General features: G+C 40.4%; 1 protein-coding gene and 1 pseudogene across 4 annotated transcripts; both read right to left on the minus strand.

Moving 5' to 3' along the window:
* Nucleotides 1-206: 206 nt before the first annotated feature.
* On the minus strand, nucleotides 207-12516 carry sass6 (SAS-6 centriolar assembly protein). 4 transcript variants are annotated; one of them, XM_071486746.1, is made up of 16 exons: nucleotides 12306-12516; nucleotides 11225-11285; nucleotides 10805-10884; nucleotides 9840-9944; nucleotides 9327-9495; nucleotides 8722-8799; nucleotides 7107-7226; nucleotides 6132-6323; nucleotides 5025-5219; nucleotides 4200-4289; nucleotides 3659-3838; nucleotides 3438-3519; nucleotides 2215-2324; nucleotides 1945-2030; nucleotides 1683-1771; nucleotides 207-666 (listed from the first exon to the last, which is right to left on the minus strand). In XM_071486746.1, the coding sequence occupies exons 1-16, from the start codon at nucleotides 12365-12367 to the stop codon at nucleotides 614-616; spliced, it is 1752 nt and encodes a 583-aa protein (XP_071342847.1). In that variant the 5' UTR covers nucleotides 12368-12516; the 3' UTR covers nucleotides 207-613. The 4 variants fall into 4 exon arrangements, with proteins under 4 accessions (XP_071342847.1, XP_071342845.1, XP_071342846.1 ...); XM_071486744.1 differs by having other exon boundaries at nucleotides 1945-2048; XM_071486745.1 differs by having other exon boundaries at nucleotides 466-666; nucleotides 9840-9947; nucleotides 12306-12501.
* A 5088-nt stretch (nucleotides 12517-17604) lies between these two features.
* Nucleotides 17605-18497, minus strand: LOC139626447 (putative nuclease HARBI1; annotated as a pseudogene).
* Between the last annotated feature and the right edge of the window lie 989 nt (nucleotides 18498-19486).

Raw genomic sequence — 19486 nt, forward strand, 5'->3', positions numbered from 1 at the left:
CAGCAGGTGGTGGCGGGGCCAAGGCCTGATCCAGGTTTCTCAATCAGGAAGTCAGAGTAGATGAGCCTCAGAGCAGTTTGGGAAAATCATGTTAAAGAAAATATGAATCACAGCAGAGGATTTTTACAGAGTTTAAAACATGTCTGGAGGAACTTTAAGATTAAATAAATCAAACCTGTGGATACTTTGAAAGGACTGAACACCAATAAGGATGATAAGTTTATTAAGACAACACTTCATAACTGAAAAACAACAGAAAATGAACAATATAAACACATCAGGGTAGCAAATTATGTACTGTGGGGGGGGGGGGGGGGGGGGGGGGGGGGGGAATAGACATGAATACATTCTCCATGAGCACAGGAATCTACTGTAGATTTTTAAGAGCATTTACTTTACTTGAAGCACAAATTAGAGACAGACAAATAGACGATTATATATAAATTAAAATATCAACAATAGGGACTTAAAAACATGTTTCTGTAGCACAACAGGTCAGTAACAGTTTGTACAGGAGCTAGAGACGAAAAGCAGAAGGTGAAGTTTGGATGGTTTTTCTTCACCTGAAGCTGAAATTAAAGCTTTTCTGTCCTTAAATCTCGGAGTTTCTGCTTCAAGCAGAGAAGTAAGCAGAGGCTACAGGAGGCTTTGTTCGCTGAGGGAACTCTAAAGAGAAAAAGCAAAAACCTCAGTCAAAACATTGTTTACATTAATGATAAGATTCATTTCTTTTATTTTGAGCACAAGAACAACTGTGTCTGTTCAGAACAGGGAGAAACACTGTTCCCTCAGTCCTGGTCTGATCAGCAATGTTTGTTTATTTATTTGTTTATTTGATAAAGACAATGTATATTAATAATAGAGAAAGGCCTGATCAGTTTTTTTTTGTTGTCAGTGGACATCAGTACAAAATACACAACATGAACATGCTGGATTATAGCAGTAATAACAGGTTAACAAACATAGTCCCTGAACAGGTAACAAATAATACAACATTACATTATGTCACAATACACAACTCAAATATAAAATAGACAAATAAAAAGACAAAATACATTTTGCTGCAGGAGGTCAAAAAGATCACAGATGTAGTTTGACTTCAGCCGTTATTTGAGATGTGTCTGGAAGGTGGGATATGTAGGACACTCCCTTATTACAGGTGGTATTCACTACCCTTTACTGACACCACAGTTTGTCGAGTGTGGTGCATGTATGAGGCACCTCAGTCGGGCCTGTGTTCCAGTATATTAGAATGATGAAATGAAACTATTCTTTTTATGTAAAACTTATGACTTGAACCCTTTGCATCAGTGTCACAATCACTGAATTGTCTTGATCTCTGCTTTCATAGCCACACTCTGCCTGTCTGAAGTCTTTCATGTTTCTCAGTGTTGGAGAAATCAGGTTAATGCAGAGAGATGACTGGAACCTGGTGACTCACTGTAACTGCAGGGAAACATATTCCACACTCACTATGTCCACACCTGTTCAGACATTAAAGGCAGGGCTTTTGGGTCTCATTCATTCACATTCACATCCTCATCCTGATCTGAGCCTGTGCTCACTCTTCTGTCCTGTGTCTTCACACACCAAAAACAGTTCTAACTCTGCTGAAGCAGTCTAATGAAACAGGTATTTACTGTTTATGTCCATGCAGTTCTCTAAACGATCACCAGTTTTACCTCTGTGAAGCAGACTCGGCAGACCGTAGACTGGGATGCTATCATCTCTCCTCTCAAAGTACTTAGAATCCAGACCTGCATAGTCTCCACTGAGGACAAGAGGAAAACACAAAGTGACTCATGTGTCCCTCAGTCCTCTGACTTACAGGCAAACAGTTCTGTTATAAAACAGCACCCTCAGACTGGATGTATTCCACACACCAGTATATTCTGTGGAAATAAATGATAGACTTGGGCTGAGAAAGCAATGATCCAAACTCACATCAGTCTGTTGGCAGGCTGCACTGCTCGCTGCTCAGCAGGAGTGACATCAGCAGTCGCTCCAGGAGACACAGCAGGTTTCCCTGTCTGAGGATAAAACTTTGCCTGGTACAATACAATGACATGTGTAACTGGTGGCACACACACACACACACACACACACACACACACACACACACACACACACACACACACACACACACACACACACACACACACACACACACACACAGTAAGGTATGGTAACAGTGTGTAGGGAGTCATCTCCTACCCTCAGTCCTGTTGTTGTGGATACAAGCGAAGGATTCTCCACAGCGTCAGTGGACTGTGGGTTTCTGCTCAGCTGCTTTTCATTTAGCTGCTTGTTCAGCCAACTGATAACTGTGGTAAAACAGAAATATAACAGATGGTGGGAGAGGTGCTGAAATACTGGCATGACTGAAGAGACATCTCAGTGGATATGGTCAATGAAAGGCTGTGTCAAATGTCTACATTATAATCATAGCTTTACTGGTTGGACACTGCAAAGCCCATTTGCTGCCTGTCTTTCCTTAAACTCTGCCTGTCTCCACTTCCATGTCTAATAAAGCCTAAAAAAAAAAAAAAAAATTTAAAAGAAAAAGATTATTGTGTGGTCATTACCGTCCAGACTTAACTGTTACAAATCAGTCAGAAGAAAATCTCATTTGACAGCAGTTGACAAAAACTAGACTAAAATGTGCGAGTATGAATATTAAAAACTGACTAAAATTAAAAAGGATGAGGTGACTGAATATACCCAAAGCTAACATAGATGTTTTATCTCAGGAATAGTTCTAAAAATATCTGACAAAATCAACTCTAATTCACATCAAAGTCTTGAATTGAGTCTGAAGTGTTCAGATTCATACTGTGTGAAAAGTGACACAAATGCAGCAAATAAGATTATATTCTGTCTGTTTTAGGACAGTGCAGGTGGAGGACAATCTTAACCATAACACTAAAGCAGCTGGTAAAATCGTGACCCAGCAGTTGGGTGATCTTGACTGGACACGTCAGTCACCTGACCTGAACCCATGTGAGCAGGTGTCACTGAGGCAGAGCGTCGCCTCGTATGTTCTAATGTCTGTGGATCATCGCTCTGGATAAATGTTAATGTATCACAGACTTCAGTCAATGACTGAAAGGTTTTAAACCACATACATTAGATAACATGACAAGTTTATTTTAATGGTAAAATTATCTATCTATCTCAAATTAGAATTGTCGCACGGAAAATGGAGAAATATGACCACATTTACATGTTTGATTAGATTCTGAATTTTCACTGAGGGAGATGAAGCAATTAACAACATCAGATAATTATTATTCCAGCAGAAGTCTGACTGAGTTTGTAAAACTGAAAAATAAGCCAGCAGTAGTAGTTGGAAGTGAAATCTCCACTGGCTCCTCCCACATAATTATACTTATACTACATCCATTAATAATGGACATGAATAAGACGAGTGTTCTCACCATTCTCGTTTGTTTTTAACACTTCTCTGCTTTCATTGAGCTTCTGAACCATAAGCTCCAACTGCTCCTTCAATTTTGAAACCTGTAAAATACAAATATGGTAAGATCAAGTGCATATCAAATCAATCAATTAGTCTGATTAGTGCTTATCATGCTTCATCAGTCAAGACCTAGAGACTGTTGAAAGCAGTGTGTCTGCAGTTTCCATGATGGAGACTCACCTGCTCATCCCTGGTACCGAGCTGCTGCTGGGTGCTCTGTAGGTCCTTCTCAACGCTCTGCAGTTTTTCTGTCATGTCCTGGAGGATCTTCTCCTGTGACACAGTCACTGTGTTTTTCACTTTGATTTTTCCGACCAGGCCTCGAACCTCCCCCTGCAGCTTTTTAATGATGCCATTAGCCTGGATAAAATAAGAAGTAGTACATGAAGGGAGGTAAGAAACTGGTCTGGATCATATTCAAACATACAGTGCCCCATGGAAGCAGCACGTCTCCACAACAGTTTCACCTGGGCTTTAGAACCTGGTCTGTGTGAAATAACCAGGACACAGGAAAACCTCAGTGCTGGTCTCAGTAACCAAATCCATTAAATGAGCCTAAAAAGCAGGTTTGAATGTACACAGGGAGATGGCTGTTGATTGGTAACAGTTACTCAATGACTGAAATGACTGCATATGTAGTGTGGCCTGATGTGTGTCTTTCATTTACTCCTTGATGTGTTCAGTTTTGCAGATGGAAAAGCTTCAATGCAGCTTCACAAACCTTTATCAGCTCCTCAGACAGTGACTTCACTGTTGCCTCAAGTTTTCTGACCTGAAGTTCTTTGCTTTCAGCATTTTCTTCAACTGATTCCTGGAGAAAAAAAAACCAAAGGTTAAGGTTAAAACACATTTGACAGAGAATCTATTAGAATAAGTCTGGTGTTATTTTTCTTACTGTCAAAAAATTTCATGAAAAGAACAAAACCAACAATGTGTTGTTGTGTTTCTCAACACTCTGATGTACCCTGTCTGTGGATCTCAGTTTTCTACTGATCATGTAAATTTTTAAATACACTTTGTTTCATGTCCAAGAAAAGGATGAAAAAACTTGAAGAAATTTGTGGTGGTGTCTCTCGAGCAGTGAGCAAGAGGACAGAGGACGAAGGACGTCTGTCAGCCAGATCAATGAAGAAAATACTTGCAATTTTTCTACACAGTTGAGTTAAGCTTTAGGTAAATAGTCTGAGAGGATGTAAAGTTATTCCAATAAGGAAATAAGATCTGGCATTAATTAGTCTTTGCCTTAAATAAATATACTAAATGAACCAAGGAGAAGCTATTGAGTTCTTAAATTTACTGGACAGCCTTGAACTCACTTAACATGTAAATGAATCCACTGACCCTGGAAATCTGAGGGTAAGTCTTGGTGTTATCTTAGCCTCAGATATAAGCCTCAAGTCCCACATCAATGAGGTGATGAAAACATCACTTTCCACCTTAGAAACAGCTGAAGTACGAACATTTATAAACCAAAAAGATGCTGAAAGACTGGTGCCTTCATTTCAAGATGCACTTTTTACTGTATATGTCAAGTTGTATCTCTTACCTTCTGCTGCTGAGTGGCTTCGAGCACCTCTTTTGTGCGGCGCATCAGCTGATCCTTATCTTTGATCTCCTGCTCCAGAACAGCCACCCTCATCTGCAGCTGGCTCACCACACGCTCCTTCTCATGGACCTCAGTGTCCAGAGTGCTGTTCTCCCTCCTGAGAGACAGGACCTGCTGCTTTGAACGCTGGCATTCCTGCACAGGTAACAGACACAACATAAACAGGTAACACAGTGACACACAGATTTAAGTGTTTTCTTTAACTCACTCTAACCCACATCTGTGGGTTAGAGTGAGTTAACTCTTTGTTAACTCGACTCCAGGTAGATTATGTTAATGTCATTAGTCGAGGGGTTCACACACATTTTCCAGCCTACACTGGAGCTGTGTCCCAGTTCAGGGGCCACATCCACTTGAATGTGGACAAGAACAACACACTGACTTGTGTTATTAGTTAAAACAGATTGTGTTGGACAGAGTTGTTCCAATAATCAGCACTGTCATCATCAGCTTGAGTAAAATATCTCCTGAAGTCCATTTCCTTCTTTCTGCTGTGTCTTATTGCCTCTGAAGTCACTGTGTTGTCTGTGTGTGTGTGTGTGTGTGTGTGTACACTTGTACTTGCTACATAGTAAGGACCCAAAAAAGTATTTTACTAATGGAGTGAGGACATTTTGGGAAAGTGAGGACATTTTGGCCGGTCCTCACTTTTTGAGGACACCTTCAAATCACATTTTGAGGGTTAAGACTTGGTTTTAGAGTTTTAGAATTAGGTTTAGGTTAAGGTTAGGGTCAGGGAATGCATTATGTCAATGAGTGTCCTCACAAAGATGGAAGTACAAGTGTGTGTGTGTGTGTGTGTGTGGTATTTGCCCACATGTGAATAAGCACTGCACAGCCTCTTTTAAACAGAGATCCCACTACATCTTCATTAAGAAGCCGCTTCATAAATCCCCCCCAGTGAGAGATTTTAGACACCATGTCAGAGGTGTGACATGAACACAACAGTGTCTGTGTCCTGTCCCTCCATGTCGACTCTCCCTTTCAGACACATGTTGGTCCCTCCGCTGACAGACTCGAGGCACAACAGCCTCCTTTTTCACTCACCTCCTCTGCTCCCACGAGTTTAATCTTCAGGTCTCTGATGACAGACTCGTTCTTGTATTTCCTCTCGGTCAGCTCCCTGCAGGAGGCCTCCAGCTCTGTCAGCCGGCTCTGAAGCTCCTGGGTGCTCCTCTTATGAGTGCTCTCCAGGTCGTGACGGAGCTGCTCAGTCTGCTGCTGAAGTCTGTTCTGTAACTGAAACACATCATGACGACAAACCAAATAAATATCTGACAACTGATAATCCACCTCTGTGCTTGGTATGTTCCAAATAAATAAAACACTACATACAGCACACTGATAATCAATTTAAGCTTGTTGAACTTAAGTTCCCATGCTGCTTAAAAAATGTTAAATGTACTGAACTTACGCTGAATGATTAGTTCAGTCATATAATGAAAATGTAAAAATTAAGTTGAGTTACCTGAACTTGAGCAAACAAGTTTAAAAGTGTAAGATGTTAAGTTAAATCACTGACAAACAAACATAAGTAAGATTTACTTTCTGTTACAGCTTCACAGTTTGAAGAGTCACTTAAGAATTTACAGCTGCAGCTGTTGGAGACACTTTGAACCAGAGATAGTATAAAGGCAACAACAGGGCGGGGACTGAATTCAATACCAACCTTCATCACGGATCCTATTCTCTTTTTTATGCAAAGCATCAACGACAACAACTTATCTTAACATGTATTAAAGACAAAGCAGGTTTCCATCATGTTCACCTGATTTCTTCAGACTAAAAATTAAGCAATCGGGTCTTCACATTTACATTACATACATGACATTTAGTCATTTGGCAGATGTTTTTATCTAAAGCTTCAGTGCAGTAGGAGACCTTGGTGTGAGTACTAACTACTACATCTGTTCAATGAGTGCGAGGAGGGTCTTATTTTTTAGATAGTTTGACCTTTTGAATTTAATGTCCTTCAATAACAGCCTCGTTAGTAAGACAGTCCAGGGACGATAAGTGTCTCACCTCCACAGCCTTCTCTCTCTCTGACTGTAACTCCAGAGTATGACGGTTGGACAGAGAGCTGCTCTGACTTGTCCACTCTGAACGCAGTTTGTCCAACTCTTTGGTCTTCTCAGACAGAGTCTAGGAAGGAAATATAGTTATTACATTATTATTTTATTACATATATAGATGTTAAGATAACGACTGTTTCAAAATATGATCAGTCTTAATAACAACAGCAGCTAGAGATGAGAACCTGCTGAAATACATTTGAAAAGGACAGCAGACCTGTATTAAGACGACAAACTGAAACAAACTTGGTAACAAATCTAAAACAAGACCCCATCACAGTCCAGAGTTTATACTAGTCACTGACTTAGAGACACACAGAGGTAATTAATGAAAGAAAAACCCAAAATGTCAGTCAGATGTTGATCAACCACGAGGTGAAAGAACAGCTTCTCTGCTCCTCATCCTTGATTCTAAAAGTCTCTGACTCTACTGCAGGATGGACTCTACTGCAGGATGACCGCCATTCTTCATGAAGATATTTCCTCTTGTGGTGTTTTAATGATGTGGTGGAGACGCTGTCTAAACCTCCCATACCTGTTCAGCTGGGTTGAGATCTGGTGACTGTGAAGGACACAGCAAATGATTCACAACATCATCATCCTCATCAAACCATCAGTGACCCCACGTGACCTGTGGATGTGGGCACTGTCTTCCTGGTAGAGACTCCTCCCATCAGGACAGACGTGTTTCATCACAGGATTAAGATGATCACTCAGAACAACTTTGTTCTGATCTACACTGACCCCTCCCTCTGAGGGGACAAGGACCCAAACCACAGCAGCTAAATGCCCCCACGGCAGAACAGAGGCAGTGGGTCCCCTCAGTGTAGGGGTCCAGCTCTCAGACCTGTACCGCCCTCTTGGTGAACGCTAACATGTCCTGACCCACTTGTGTAGAACATGAAGGACGACTCATCTGACTCATCACTTTCTCCACATCTCTGTAGACCAGAGCTGCTGGTTTCTGCACCACTGAACTCTCACATGTGGATTCATCTTTGTAAAGCGGTCCATGTCCTGCAGCTGCTATAATATCAGTTGTTGCTGACACAGTCTGATCTCATCCTGCACTGACATCCTCAGTCAGCTGGGGAAGAGCTGCTCCTCTGTGTCTCCTCAATATCACACTGATGCACGAGCATCATCAAATGTGACAACTGAACTGAGTCTTTCCTATACATCTAAATACAGATGTCACTTCAGTCTCTGTTCCTCTCTGAACACCAGCCAGGTGAGCATCTGGCTGAAGCTGCTGCTCTGTGCCCACAATGAAATCACCTTCCTCTTGATATAAAATCAGAATCAACTTGGCCGCTCAGCAAAAAGCGTTAATGGCTTAACTGCACCACACTGTGCAGCTGTGTGGAAGCATCTGCATTTGTTCTGTTATTATTCAGGTTTTATATTTTAATTTGTCACCGTCTGTGTCTCAGCTCCGTTATGATCTGTTGTTTTAGATCCCTGGAAAAAGTGACGGTCCTGACTGTGACTGTGCTTCATCCAGCACCAGGGCTTAAAACAGGCCTCTAAACACCACGTCCAATGACAAAGAGGCGCTCACACACCTGTTGAGCATAACTCAGCTGCCTGGACAGATCCTCTTCAGTCTTCTTCAGCTTCATCTCTAGGGCCTGCTTCTCTGCCTGGAAGATTGAGTTGACATGTATGAATATCACTTCAGTAAAAACAGATTCTAGCTCTACGTGTTAGTGACAAACATAATTTATGCTTTGATGCGATAACTCCTCTGAAACCACAACTTCTAGTTTAATCAGCTAAATTATACAGTTTCCTAAAGTATCAACGTGAAGGTTAATTTTCCAATTAGAAGAAATTTTTTCTTCTGCTCATCTGTTTTAGAACAGTACATGAGGTTTGTTGAACTACTTTAACTGCTTTAACTCACCTGACTGAAATGTACAATTGATATAAGCAGTGTGAAGAGTAAACCACACCAGCAAACACCAGAGTAATAAAACCTCCTGGGATCATTTAGATAAAACAAACTAGCTTCTATTAAATTTTATGTCGCCATCCGCAAGACAAACCTCAGTTGGATCAAATAACATTGGTCTGATTAAAGCTGACATTCATATGAGTCTCATAATTCAAAGATCCATAGAAAAAGCCCGACAATGTTATGATTATGTATTATGTTGAATGAGCAAACCTTCAGAGATGAGAGACACACTGCCAGATAGTCTTTAATATGTTTGTCGGACCCTTGAGCGAGTCGTAAAGACAAGTGATTCAGGTGTTTGAATGCATTTGTCTCTACAACACTGAAGTTTGCTGGTCCTTCAAGCACTGCAGACTGACACAACAGGTGCAGCAGAAACCTGCGGAAAAACATTATACACAATCATTTAGTGCATGCTGTTGTATCACTGGAGCACATAATAATGAAATGTGTCTTTAATATTTTTTCCATTCCACAGATTAAACTTTATAAATTGATAAAAGCAACCACATGTATGTCATGTTCTGAGACTGAGTCATGAGTCTGCAACAGTCACAAAATATGAATCTGAGTCCACTCATCTCAGCGTTAGGTCTAAAGGTTGATAACTTTGTCAATATAAAGAAAATATTAATTATCAGGACTGATACAAATCATAATGTAAAGCTGGATCACTATAGTTGAACAGTGTGATGTTGTGTGGTGGTTTGCTTTTCTTCATACCTGGGATTGTCTGACTCTTGCTCAGAGTAGCACAGATTAAGCAGGTCGATGAACTTCTGAGGAAATGATGCAAAGTCTATGAGCAGCCCTTGCTGGACCTTCAGACTGCTCCAACAACCACAGAGACAGACACAGTGAGAGTTAGAGACGGCTTATTCACAACATCCAACAAAAGTCAAACACTGAGCACTGAAATTTACATTGACGTGACCAGGGGACAAGAAGTATGTGACTGCGTGGGTTATGTCCTTGTCCTGTTTGGATGTTCTGTCATATAGAGAGTATCTCTCCATCGTGGCTCCACCACCTCAGGGTTTTATTGTTATGACAACACGTTGTGTGATCCAAAGCTTGGTGGTGGTGATAAAATAAAATTGTTGTATTCACAGTTTTCCTGCACAGTTTACACACAGCAGTGTTCTGATATTACTCACTGTCTTCAGCACCTACACTTATTTTCTCACTTTTTAATTTAATGTGACCAACAGTTTAACCACTCTTCTCAAAGAATGACAGACAGGTCAGTAATGTGCGTTGCTGATGGCTACAGTGTGAACCAACAGACACACGCATCTTCTTCTTGCACATCTTGCTTTGTTTTTGTCCAGCTCTTTGTCTTTTCATAGATTTTAAATGCAGCCACACATCTGCCTTTAGACCTGTGGCTTCAATGGAGCCACATCTGTCATGTTTTGATCTCTCACCTGACCAGTTACCAGACTAACAGGGTTATAGCCTCACACATCCACAGTAAAGGGCATTTATTAAACAACTGATCTCTGGATTATATGAATTGATATTGGATTATGCAAATGAAGATCAGTTTGAGTTGGAAAATCTAATTTTAACCCAGCCCTACCTGAAACTTTTAGACTTTCTATCAAACAATATTATAATTAGTATTGATGAAGTGTCTGTCACTGGTCCATATCACTATCCTTTTATCACCAGGCCTAAATATTTACCTTTGGAAATCTTCTTCTGATATTGAGAGGTTGAAGAGGAAATATGGATCTAGATCATCTGTTAGTCTCACTAGAAGATCCTAGAATAAACAAAAACAATGGTTAGTCACCAGGAAGAAAGACCGTCTTCTATGCAAAACTCTATCAGAGTTAAATTAGAACCTTATCCAAAGTGCCAAGTACCAAAAAACTGAATTTCAGTTCTGCTCTGTTCACTTCTTATTTAATATGTTTTTAATGTGCATGTCCTTGCAGCAGATGTTCTTATTGTATGCATTTACTAAATACCAGTAAATAGTAAATATTATTTACTCTGTGAATGTTCAGATTCACTTCAAAGACATTTTTGTTATCTAAACAGAACCAGAATCAGTAAGCAGAATTGGAATCAGAATTGACCCCAACCTTCATCATACTCACCCGTTTGTGCACCGGACTTGTTGCCAGCTGAAGCTCGATGGTGACACGAATATTTGCTTTTCTGCAAAATTAAACCGTTAAACAACAAGGCTTCAAACAGATTACAGCAATATTTATATTTACTCATAGTCAAAACTGTTTACCTAATTTACCTAAACCTGATTATGCTAATTTGATTAATGGAATTGATCAAAGTTAAAAACTAGTTGCAACATGGTTTCTAAAACACAGGTCAGCTCTGTGGTCTTTGGCATATTTACTTTTTAAACATACATCCTTATTTGTTGTTACCAGTAAGCTACTCTGTACACTGCACAACACATAGACCTACACTATAGTTGACAATGCAGCTTACTAATGGTCCACCATCAGTTTTACATTATTCACTGAAGCAGCCCAGGTTTATAAGCTTTGAGAAACCTTACAGGTTTATTTCTGGCCAAACATTCACACGGTCACACTGGTTTGAATAATCCTTCTTCCTCATAGCCACTCAGTGAGTGAAGTGAACATTAACTCAGCAGCTGAAGTGCATCATTCAATGGTCATCAATCATTACAAGCCTGTCAAACACCACCAATCACAGCTGAGGACAACATGTTGTGGTCATCAATAAACACACATGAATAGTTTAACATAGTTAGGGATAAAAACCAAGATCAGGCCATGGACACTGGACTTAATATGAACACAACTCACTAAAAAAAAATAACATCCAAACTAATCAATATTCACTATTGAACTCATCCCTGAACCACAGAACCGACCTGTCACAACTGATCAACTGTCACAACATCCACAGTGAGAAAAATGAGCCATGTCAACATAATGTGATGAACCGTCCGATTAGCTGCTGCTGGGTGGAACTTATCAGACACAACAGAAACATACTCAACAATATCATTAAATAAACAAGGCTGGTACTGCTTGTTTTTAATGTACACTAACTATGGGTCACATGTTACCCTGGGTAATTATGTTTATTAATATTCAGCCTTTTGTCTCACACTAAATAAGAAAATCTTCGTAGCGACCTTAAACACATCAGTGAGGCCTGTCTAGCTGTTTACCTGCTGCTTACCTCTCCTCACAGTCCCTGCACCTCACATTCACCTGCAACACTTCGCTGAACAGTTCCTCCATGTTAGTCCACAAACTACCGCTGACCGAGACTTTCTACGTTAGGTAACCGGTTAACGTTGAAGGTGTGTGGACAGGTGGCTAACAGACCCTGCTGCTCTTTACCACTCTTCTCTCACTAGTTCAGATTTGGCGCTTTTCAGCCGCCAACCGAAGAATCGCCCTGGAAACGGAACTGTTTTCTTCTTCCTGTCGTTTAGGCGGTTATGAGAGTAAAGGCCCTACCGCCCCCTGGTGGCCGGGAGGAGAACACGTCTGTGACTCAGGTAGACTGGGGATGGATGTGGAAGTTCCTCTGGAGTTATTTCTGGAAGTTAAACTAACATATCAAAATATAAAAGTTGGCCTTCAAAAGGAAAACAAAAAAATGGAGTTTGGAGTATTTTATACATAAATGCTGTTAAAAAAACAAACAACTATTGATGTGTATTCAAATGAGATATGTATTATATAAAAAATATTTGAAATGTAGCAATATTTAAAAAAAGCCCAATATCTGCAAGAATATTAACCCACTTTAATACCTGACTGACCACTTGTTTGTTCCATTATTTTTATTTTAGATTTTTTCTTGCTTATTATCAAGTGCACTATTTTTCTTTACTTTTCTAATATTATTTTTTTCTGACCTATAATGTTGTTGTTTTTGTTACTGCTTGCTCAGTTGTTTCTATTGTGACCTGCAATTATCTTGAATGTGACTTGTGCCTTTTGCCCTTTTGATTGACAATTAAAAAGAAAAAAATACAGACTGACCATCAGGTTCTAGATCTCCTCTCTTACCAAGACCTTTCTCCCCTGATTAGTCTTGGTTGGTCTAAACTTCTTCCATTTCAGAATGATGGAGACCACTGTGCTCGAGAACCTTCAATGCAGCAGAAAAGTTTTTGTATCCTTCCCCAGATCTGATCGACACAGTCCTGTCTCTGAGCTCTGCAAGCCTCCTCATGTCCTGGGTTTTGCTGATATTCTCAGCTGTGAGACTTTACACAGACTGGTGTGTGTCTTTCCACATCACGTCCAATAAGCTGTATTTACCACAGGTGGACTCCAGTCAAGGTGTAGAAGCATCTCAAAGATGATCAAGAGAAATGGAGGAACCTGAGGTAAACTTCAAGTGTCAAAAGTATGTATCTAACTGAATAGTTATGTCAATGTGATATGAGTTTTTGCTTTTTAATAAAATTGCAAAAATTCTAAAATTCTGTTTTTACTTTGTCATTCTGGGGAACAGAGTGCAGATTGTAGATTCATGAGAAAAAAATATTTGGCATAAGACTGCAACACAACAAAATGTGGAAACAGTGAAAGGGTCTGAAAACTGTCTGAATGCTCTGTATGTGTTTCAACAACACAAAGAAAGGTTGGTGCCTGACCCTTATTATAATGACTAATGATGATAACAAGAGGTAACAACACAGCTGCACTGTGTATACTCAGGTGTAATGCAAATGCCTCACATGGGTACCATGCCTGTGTATTTGCTGTTCAAGTCGCACCTGAGCTGGATTTTCATGCCTCCGCGCCGCTGCAGTCAGGGCTGGAGGGATATTGTTTTTTCAGGTTGTCCGTCCTTCCGTCCCATTCTCAAGGACACAATATCTCAGTAACGCTCTGACAGAACTTCTTCAATTCATTAGGACTCAATGATGAACTGTTTAGATTTTGGTGGTCAAAGGTCAAAAGTCAAGGTCAGTGTGACCCCATAAAGTACTCTTTAGCCATTATTCAACCTCACACATCAATTATGACAAAATTTCACACAAATGGTTAATATTTTATATGACTCTGGATAACCAGGGATGTGATCTGAAGCTAGTCTGATTGGCAAACAGATACAACTATGAAACACCTTAAACACCTCATACAGAATCACCCAAATAACTCTGAGGAACAAATCCAAACTCAAAGACCCAGAGTGCTTCAATTTACAACAAAAAATTACAATAGATAATCTCCTTGACACAACAATCACTATGTTTACATGCACAAAATATTTAAAAAAAAAAGACATTATTCCTACTAAGCTATTTACATGGCTGATGAACATGAATATTCCACTAATATTCCCATTTACATGCAGCCCTGTCCACTCCAATTAAGGTGCAGGGCCCCAAGATATGGGTCCCAAAGCTACTGTCACACAGCCATTGTCTAGGGCCTGATCCCAATATCCCCCCTAAGCCCTGAACCCTCACAGACTTAGAAAGGACCTGTTATGGCCATTTTTAGTGTTCATCATTTTATTCTTGGTGTCTGTCAGAATAGATTTACATGATTCAATGTTCCAGAATGACATTATTTTTTATCTTCTGTACATTTATACTGTTTCTATTCTAACTGTGATGGTTTCTGAAACAGTCCTTGAAGTGCTGGGCTCACACTAAAATGTTTGGAGCAGTTGAGGGAACTGTGGAAAACATGAAGTAGCTTTCTCCAAACAGTTGAGAACATGGTGTCTTTTCAGCTACAAAAATAAAGGAAACTCTTCATTATCAGTAGTTACATGCTGTGCCTTGTGTAGGGGCATGCCAAGCTTGCAGGGGGTGTCCAGCTTGCAGCATGCAGCTATGCATTGGACATATTGACATCAATAGGTCGAGGAGGTAAGGTCTGGGGTGTATTCCATCAAAGTAGCTAAAGAAAGCCAGACTCACCCAAAAAAGTCTGGCTGAAACTAGTGCTATCTCCCAATTAAGTCTGAAGTCATTCCACTAATGCAGTCCAGCCTTATCTAATCAAGGCTGACTGAAGACAGACTTGCATAGTCTCACTTAGGCCGCGTTTAGACTGCAGGCGAATCTGATTCAAATCAGATTCCTGCTCAAATCCGATTTTTAGGGCTGACTGTCCACACTGTTTTTAGCAAGTGTCCAAATCGGATATGGCTCTGTTCAGACTGTACCACATTATTGACTGATCTGACAGGTTGCTGTAGTAACGGAGCATCTGACGTCATATAATTGCGACAGCGACAACAACAACAACAAACATGATGGAGGCAGGTCACCTCAGTATATTGGCCTTATCACTGTCCAGTAGAGGTGCAGAACATCTCAGACGCACTAGACATTTGCAACGCCGCAGGAGGCTGGTAGGATTATACACAACAATGCTTCGAGCTGCACTCACTGCCGGAGTTTCTGTAAAGCGACGAGTGTGGTGCCACCATGGATGTATTATAAGACCTTATAAGTTCTTATAATACATCCATGGGTGCCACCCGAAGAGCTGGGTCTGGCGTCGCGTAGAGTGACGTCACGGACAGTCAAAACCGATCTGAGTGTTTGGAGCTGTTCATACTGAGACGCATCTGTCCAAATGCGATCTGAAACTACCTCCCGAAGGTGGTTTCGATCTGGTTTCCAAAAATCGGATTTCATGTGATTTGTGACTGTTCAGACTTCAAAAGAGCCATCCAGTTCCAACCTGGATGGGCTAAAAATCGGATTTTGGCTGGCAGTCTGAACGTGACCTTAGTGCACGCACCCAGGATTTTTAAGAAGCCCAAAAGAATGGATGAACGAAAAGTCGATGAAATGAGTCACAAAGAAGGCAAAACAAGAGCGCTGTTTTTTCATCAGAACAAACATTACTGATGGAGCTGTATGACGAATATAAAGATATAAACACTAAAAAAGGCAATACTACAGCCATTAACAAGGCCAGGGAGATGGCATGGCAGAAAATTGCTGACAGAATAAATGCGTAAGTTATGCAAGTGTTTCATGTTACATGTGTATTTCACTTTATAATGTTATTCTGTGTTCTTATATTTTCCGTAATGTTCTGCGCAAAAAACCTTATGTTGCCTCCATTTCACTGATTAATAACTTTCAGACAAAGTAGACTGTGTGACTATATTATCAGTAGTCTACATAATATCAGAATTAGGCTTACTTGTAACCGACATAACAACAATGCTTTTAGGTTTTTTTAATTAGCTCTGAGTTAGGTGTGTGTGAACCCCATTGACCTAGTAACCCTTGACCTACATAACCATCCTTCACTATTACATCTTAACAGAAGCAGTCTCAGTGGGCAGCAATGAACATGGCAGCAAGTAAAAATAAAATATAAAAATATATTCCACAATGGTAAGTAGCTTATAAAGAAATGTGAAACTGAAAATAACAATTGTTTTCAAAACACCAGCAGAGAAACTGGCGCTGAGCTCCATTCGAGGATGGCCTCAGGTCGAAGGAATGGAGAAATGGACAGAAACAGAAATTATCCCCTCCAGGTGCCTGGGAGAAATATGTAGAGGGTATTGTCCACTACTTTCCCTCCAGGTGTCAGTCTCTTAATTGTGATAACGGATTGTATGCCTATCTCTGCAGTGAGAGGAGGTACCGTATTTCTGCCAGATCTCATAGATACATCTACTCAAGACACACTTGACCCATGTGTAAGTATGTCATGGTTTTTGGTTTAAAGGATGCACTGTCATGCAATCTGCTCCTGCTTCAACAACTGTAGTGTTCCTCATTTTGCAGTTAGATGGCCCTAGTACATCTAGGGCTGTCGACGAGGACACAGTGTCTGCAGACACTGAAATGCCAGAGGTAAGCCCAAATGTGAAATGTTTTGGATGTGTTTGCAGTCTGAAGAACTACATTTTAGTGACCACACACCTTATTGCAGGATATAACTAGAGACGGACATAAGTATACACTCTAACAGAGCAAAAGGTCATGGTTTGAACTGTTTAACTTACTGTTCTCTCTCCATAACTTCAAACAATGGCTGAATAAAGACTGTTTAATACAATTTGAGCATGTGTATTCTTAAAATTGAACACTACATGAGGTGGTGGGAGGGGGGATAGTCAAAGGTCACCAGTGGCATTTAAGTGAAGTATGTGTCCATGTAAAGGTCCCCTGCTTTGTTAAAGGCCGTCTCTACAGCATTCCATTAAACTCCCCTGCAGAAGAAAGTATTGGTTAGATATGCTGTGTATGACATTCCTACAGTTCGAGAGATCCCCCTCCATATGTGATAAGACTTAAACTGAAGCAATGTGTGGCTAATGGTTTTTCAAACTAGTTGTTGTTTTTTTTTTTTAAATTAAGATGACCTTACCCCTCATTAGATTCCATGAAATATACATGTTAAGTGAAAATACTTGGCTTAATATTCTCTTGCCTTCTGCAAACCTCTGCCAGTGAGGATGCTCCAAAGATCCTGGAATCATGCATGGAGCCCGGCCATTTTGCCGCGACATTGGAAATTAGGCAATTTCCATTGCACATCATCTGAGCACAGAGGGTGGATTCAGGGATATAGCACACTTTGACTGGCAGAGCATTCATTTAAGATTGCTCAGTGTAAGAGTTGATGCAAAATGTAAATTCCAATTCAGAGTTAAGTCCCTCTACCTGACAATGTATGGAGTTTCTCCCGATGTACATTTAGTATATGGAAAGATTTCCTGTTAACATAGTCTGCCTCCATCGGTCCAGCTGGAGCCTGTATTTGAATATGGGTGCAGTCTATAGTACCTTTGACATTGGGGAGATCTGAGGGAATGGTTAAACTTAATATAGACATGTCAGCCTGGAGGCTCTACTTTAACTGCCACTTCCCTGCTATTGCATAAAATTCCTCTTCGATCCTCTGTGTTGGATGATGGCCAGGAAAGGTGACGATGTTTAAAAATTGCTTCAAAGCAAGGGATACCCTCCTGATTTCACAGCATACCATTGCTTCGGCCAGACACCCAGCATCACTGACACTGTAGAGGAATGTCCCACAGTGCAATACAGACAGACTGTGGTCAGGACTTGGCTTTGCTGTGTGGATTTGCTGAGGTGTGGTTCAGCACACAGAGGTACACTATGCTGGGCCTGCTGAACTGGTATCTCTCTCACAGATACTCATCTGCGAAGGTTTAAGAGGGTTTATTCTGTCCCTGAAGACCCTTGAGGCTGGTGGTCTGAATGCCCTTTGAATTATAGGTGCACCTTCGTCCACAGGGTCTTCAATGAATGGACATGCCATGATTGTGTTCTTTCTCCCTGTTTCTTTCATGCTGTATTAAATTCTGTCCCTCGCACACTTTCTTTTCTGTCTTTCTGACTCTCCATGCTGGTGCTGGTCTCACTCTGTACTGCTTAAATAGGCCTGACCTTAATTGATTGTTTTTTTACCAACCAATCAGAGACAGAGCAGGGTATGTCTTTGTGGAATAAATGGTAAATGTAATAAGGTTTTTATGTAATCATGTTCTTTTTAATTTATTTTAATCTTAGTTTCTGTTCTCAGTCATTGCATTTAATGTTTGTCTCCAAAATTAAAAAAAAAAAAAAAAACCTTAATATTGCAAGGGTCAATGAAAATACTGAGATGGGATTTTTTTTAATCGGCTTTATTATTTTTATTACATGACATGAGTAGTGTGAGTGCGGAAATTCATCTGATGCAACAATCTGTTTCCAACCATCTGACATTCTTTGAGACAAAACTAAACTAAGCTCAACAGTTAACCTGGACCAGAGCAGACCAGTATAAGTTACTATGGTAACTCTGCAGGGATTCATTTAAGCCACGATGATGGAACTTGAATGAGCCAGACTTTTCAATATAAGTGAGACTTTCCCTTAATCCTGCTTCATGGAATACTCCCCTGGACCCCCAACAAGGTGTTTTATACAAATGAGTAAATTGGGTTTTGCACTGACAGAGTTCTCCCTTTGGTGGGAACTTTGAGTCTTGTGACTCTGTAAAACATTTACATGAACCAAAAGCTATAGAACACAATATAAGAGAGGGAAAACCCAGAAAAGTATAGTAGGTCCCCTTTAATTGACGTCACCTGATAAGTGACTGAGTGTGAGACGCTGCCAGGGCTCAAAATGGTATTAAGAGGAATGGGACAGCACTTCGAGACATATCATGTTGTCTTGATGACACAGAAACACAGGTACAGGTTCAGGTACGTAAGAGTTTGGGACTTTTGATTTGTTATTTTTATACCGCCCCTTGCTCCCTGTTTGTAAACAAACAAACAATATTGTATAAGATCTGATGAAAGTAGATTTGGAATTCACCATCATGTCGTCATGGGACAAACAGCTACAGTAGCCTATGGATCACCAGTGACCTACGTGTTGATACTTCAGA

Source organism: Trachinotus anak, unplaced genomic scaffold (assembly GCF_046630095.1).
Source record: "Trachinotus anak isolate AG129_WGS33_773 ecotype Australia unplaced genomic scaffold, CSIRO_AGI_Tana_v1 ptg000010l, whole genome shotgun sequence".
NCBI lineage: Eukaryota > Metazoa > Chordata > Actinopteri > Carangiformes > Carangidae > Trachinotus > Trachinotus anak.

Bases quoted from the DNA above. Each gene is read 5' to 3' on its own strand.
- sass6 (XM_071486743.1), bottom strand. From the start codon at position 12,367: ATGGAGGAACTGTTCAGCGAAGTGTTGCAGGTGAATGTGAGGTGCAGG. The intron at 10,885-11,224 runs GTGAGTATGATG...TGTTTATTCTAG, and splicing joins CAAGTCCGGTGCACAAACGG to GATCTTCTAGTGAGACTAAC. The intron at 6,324-7,106 runs GTGAGACACTTA...GATGTGTTTCAG, and splicing joins AGAGAGAGAAGGCTGTGGAG to TTACAGAACAGACTTCAGCA.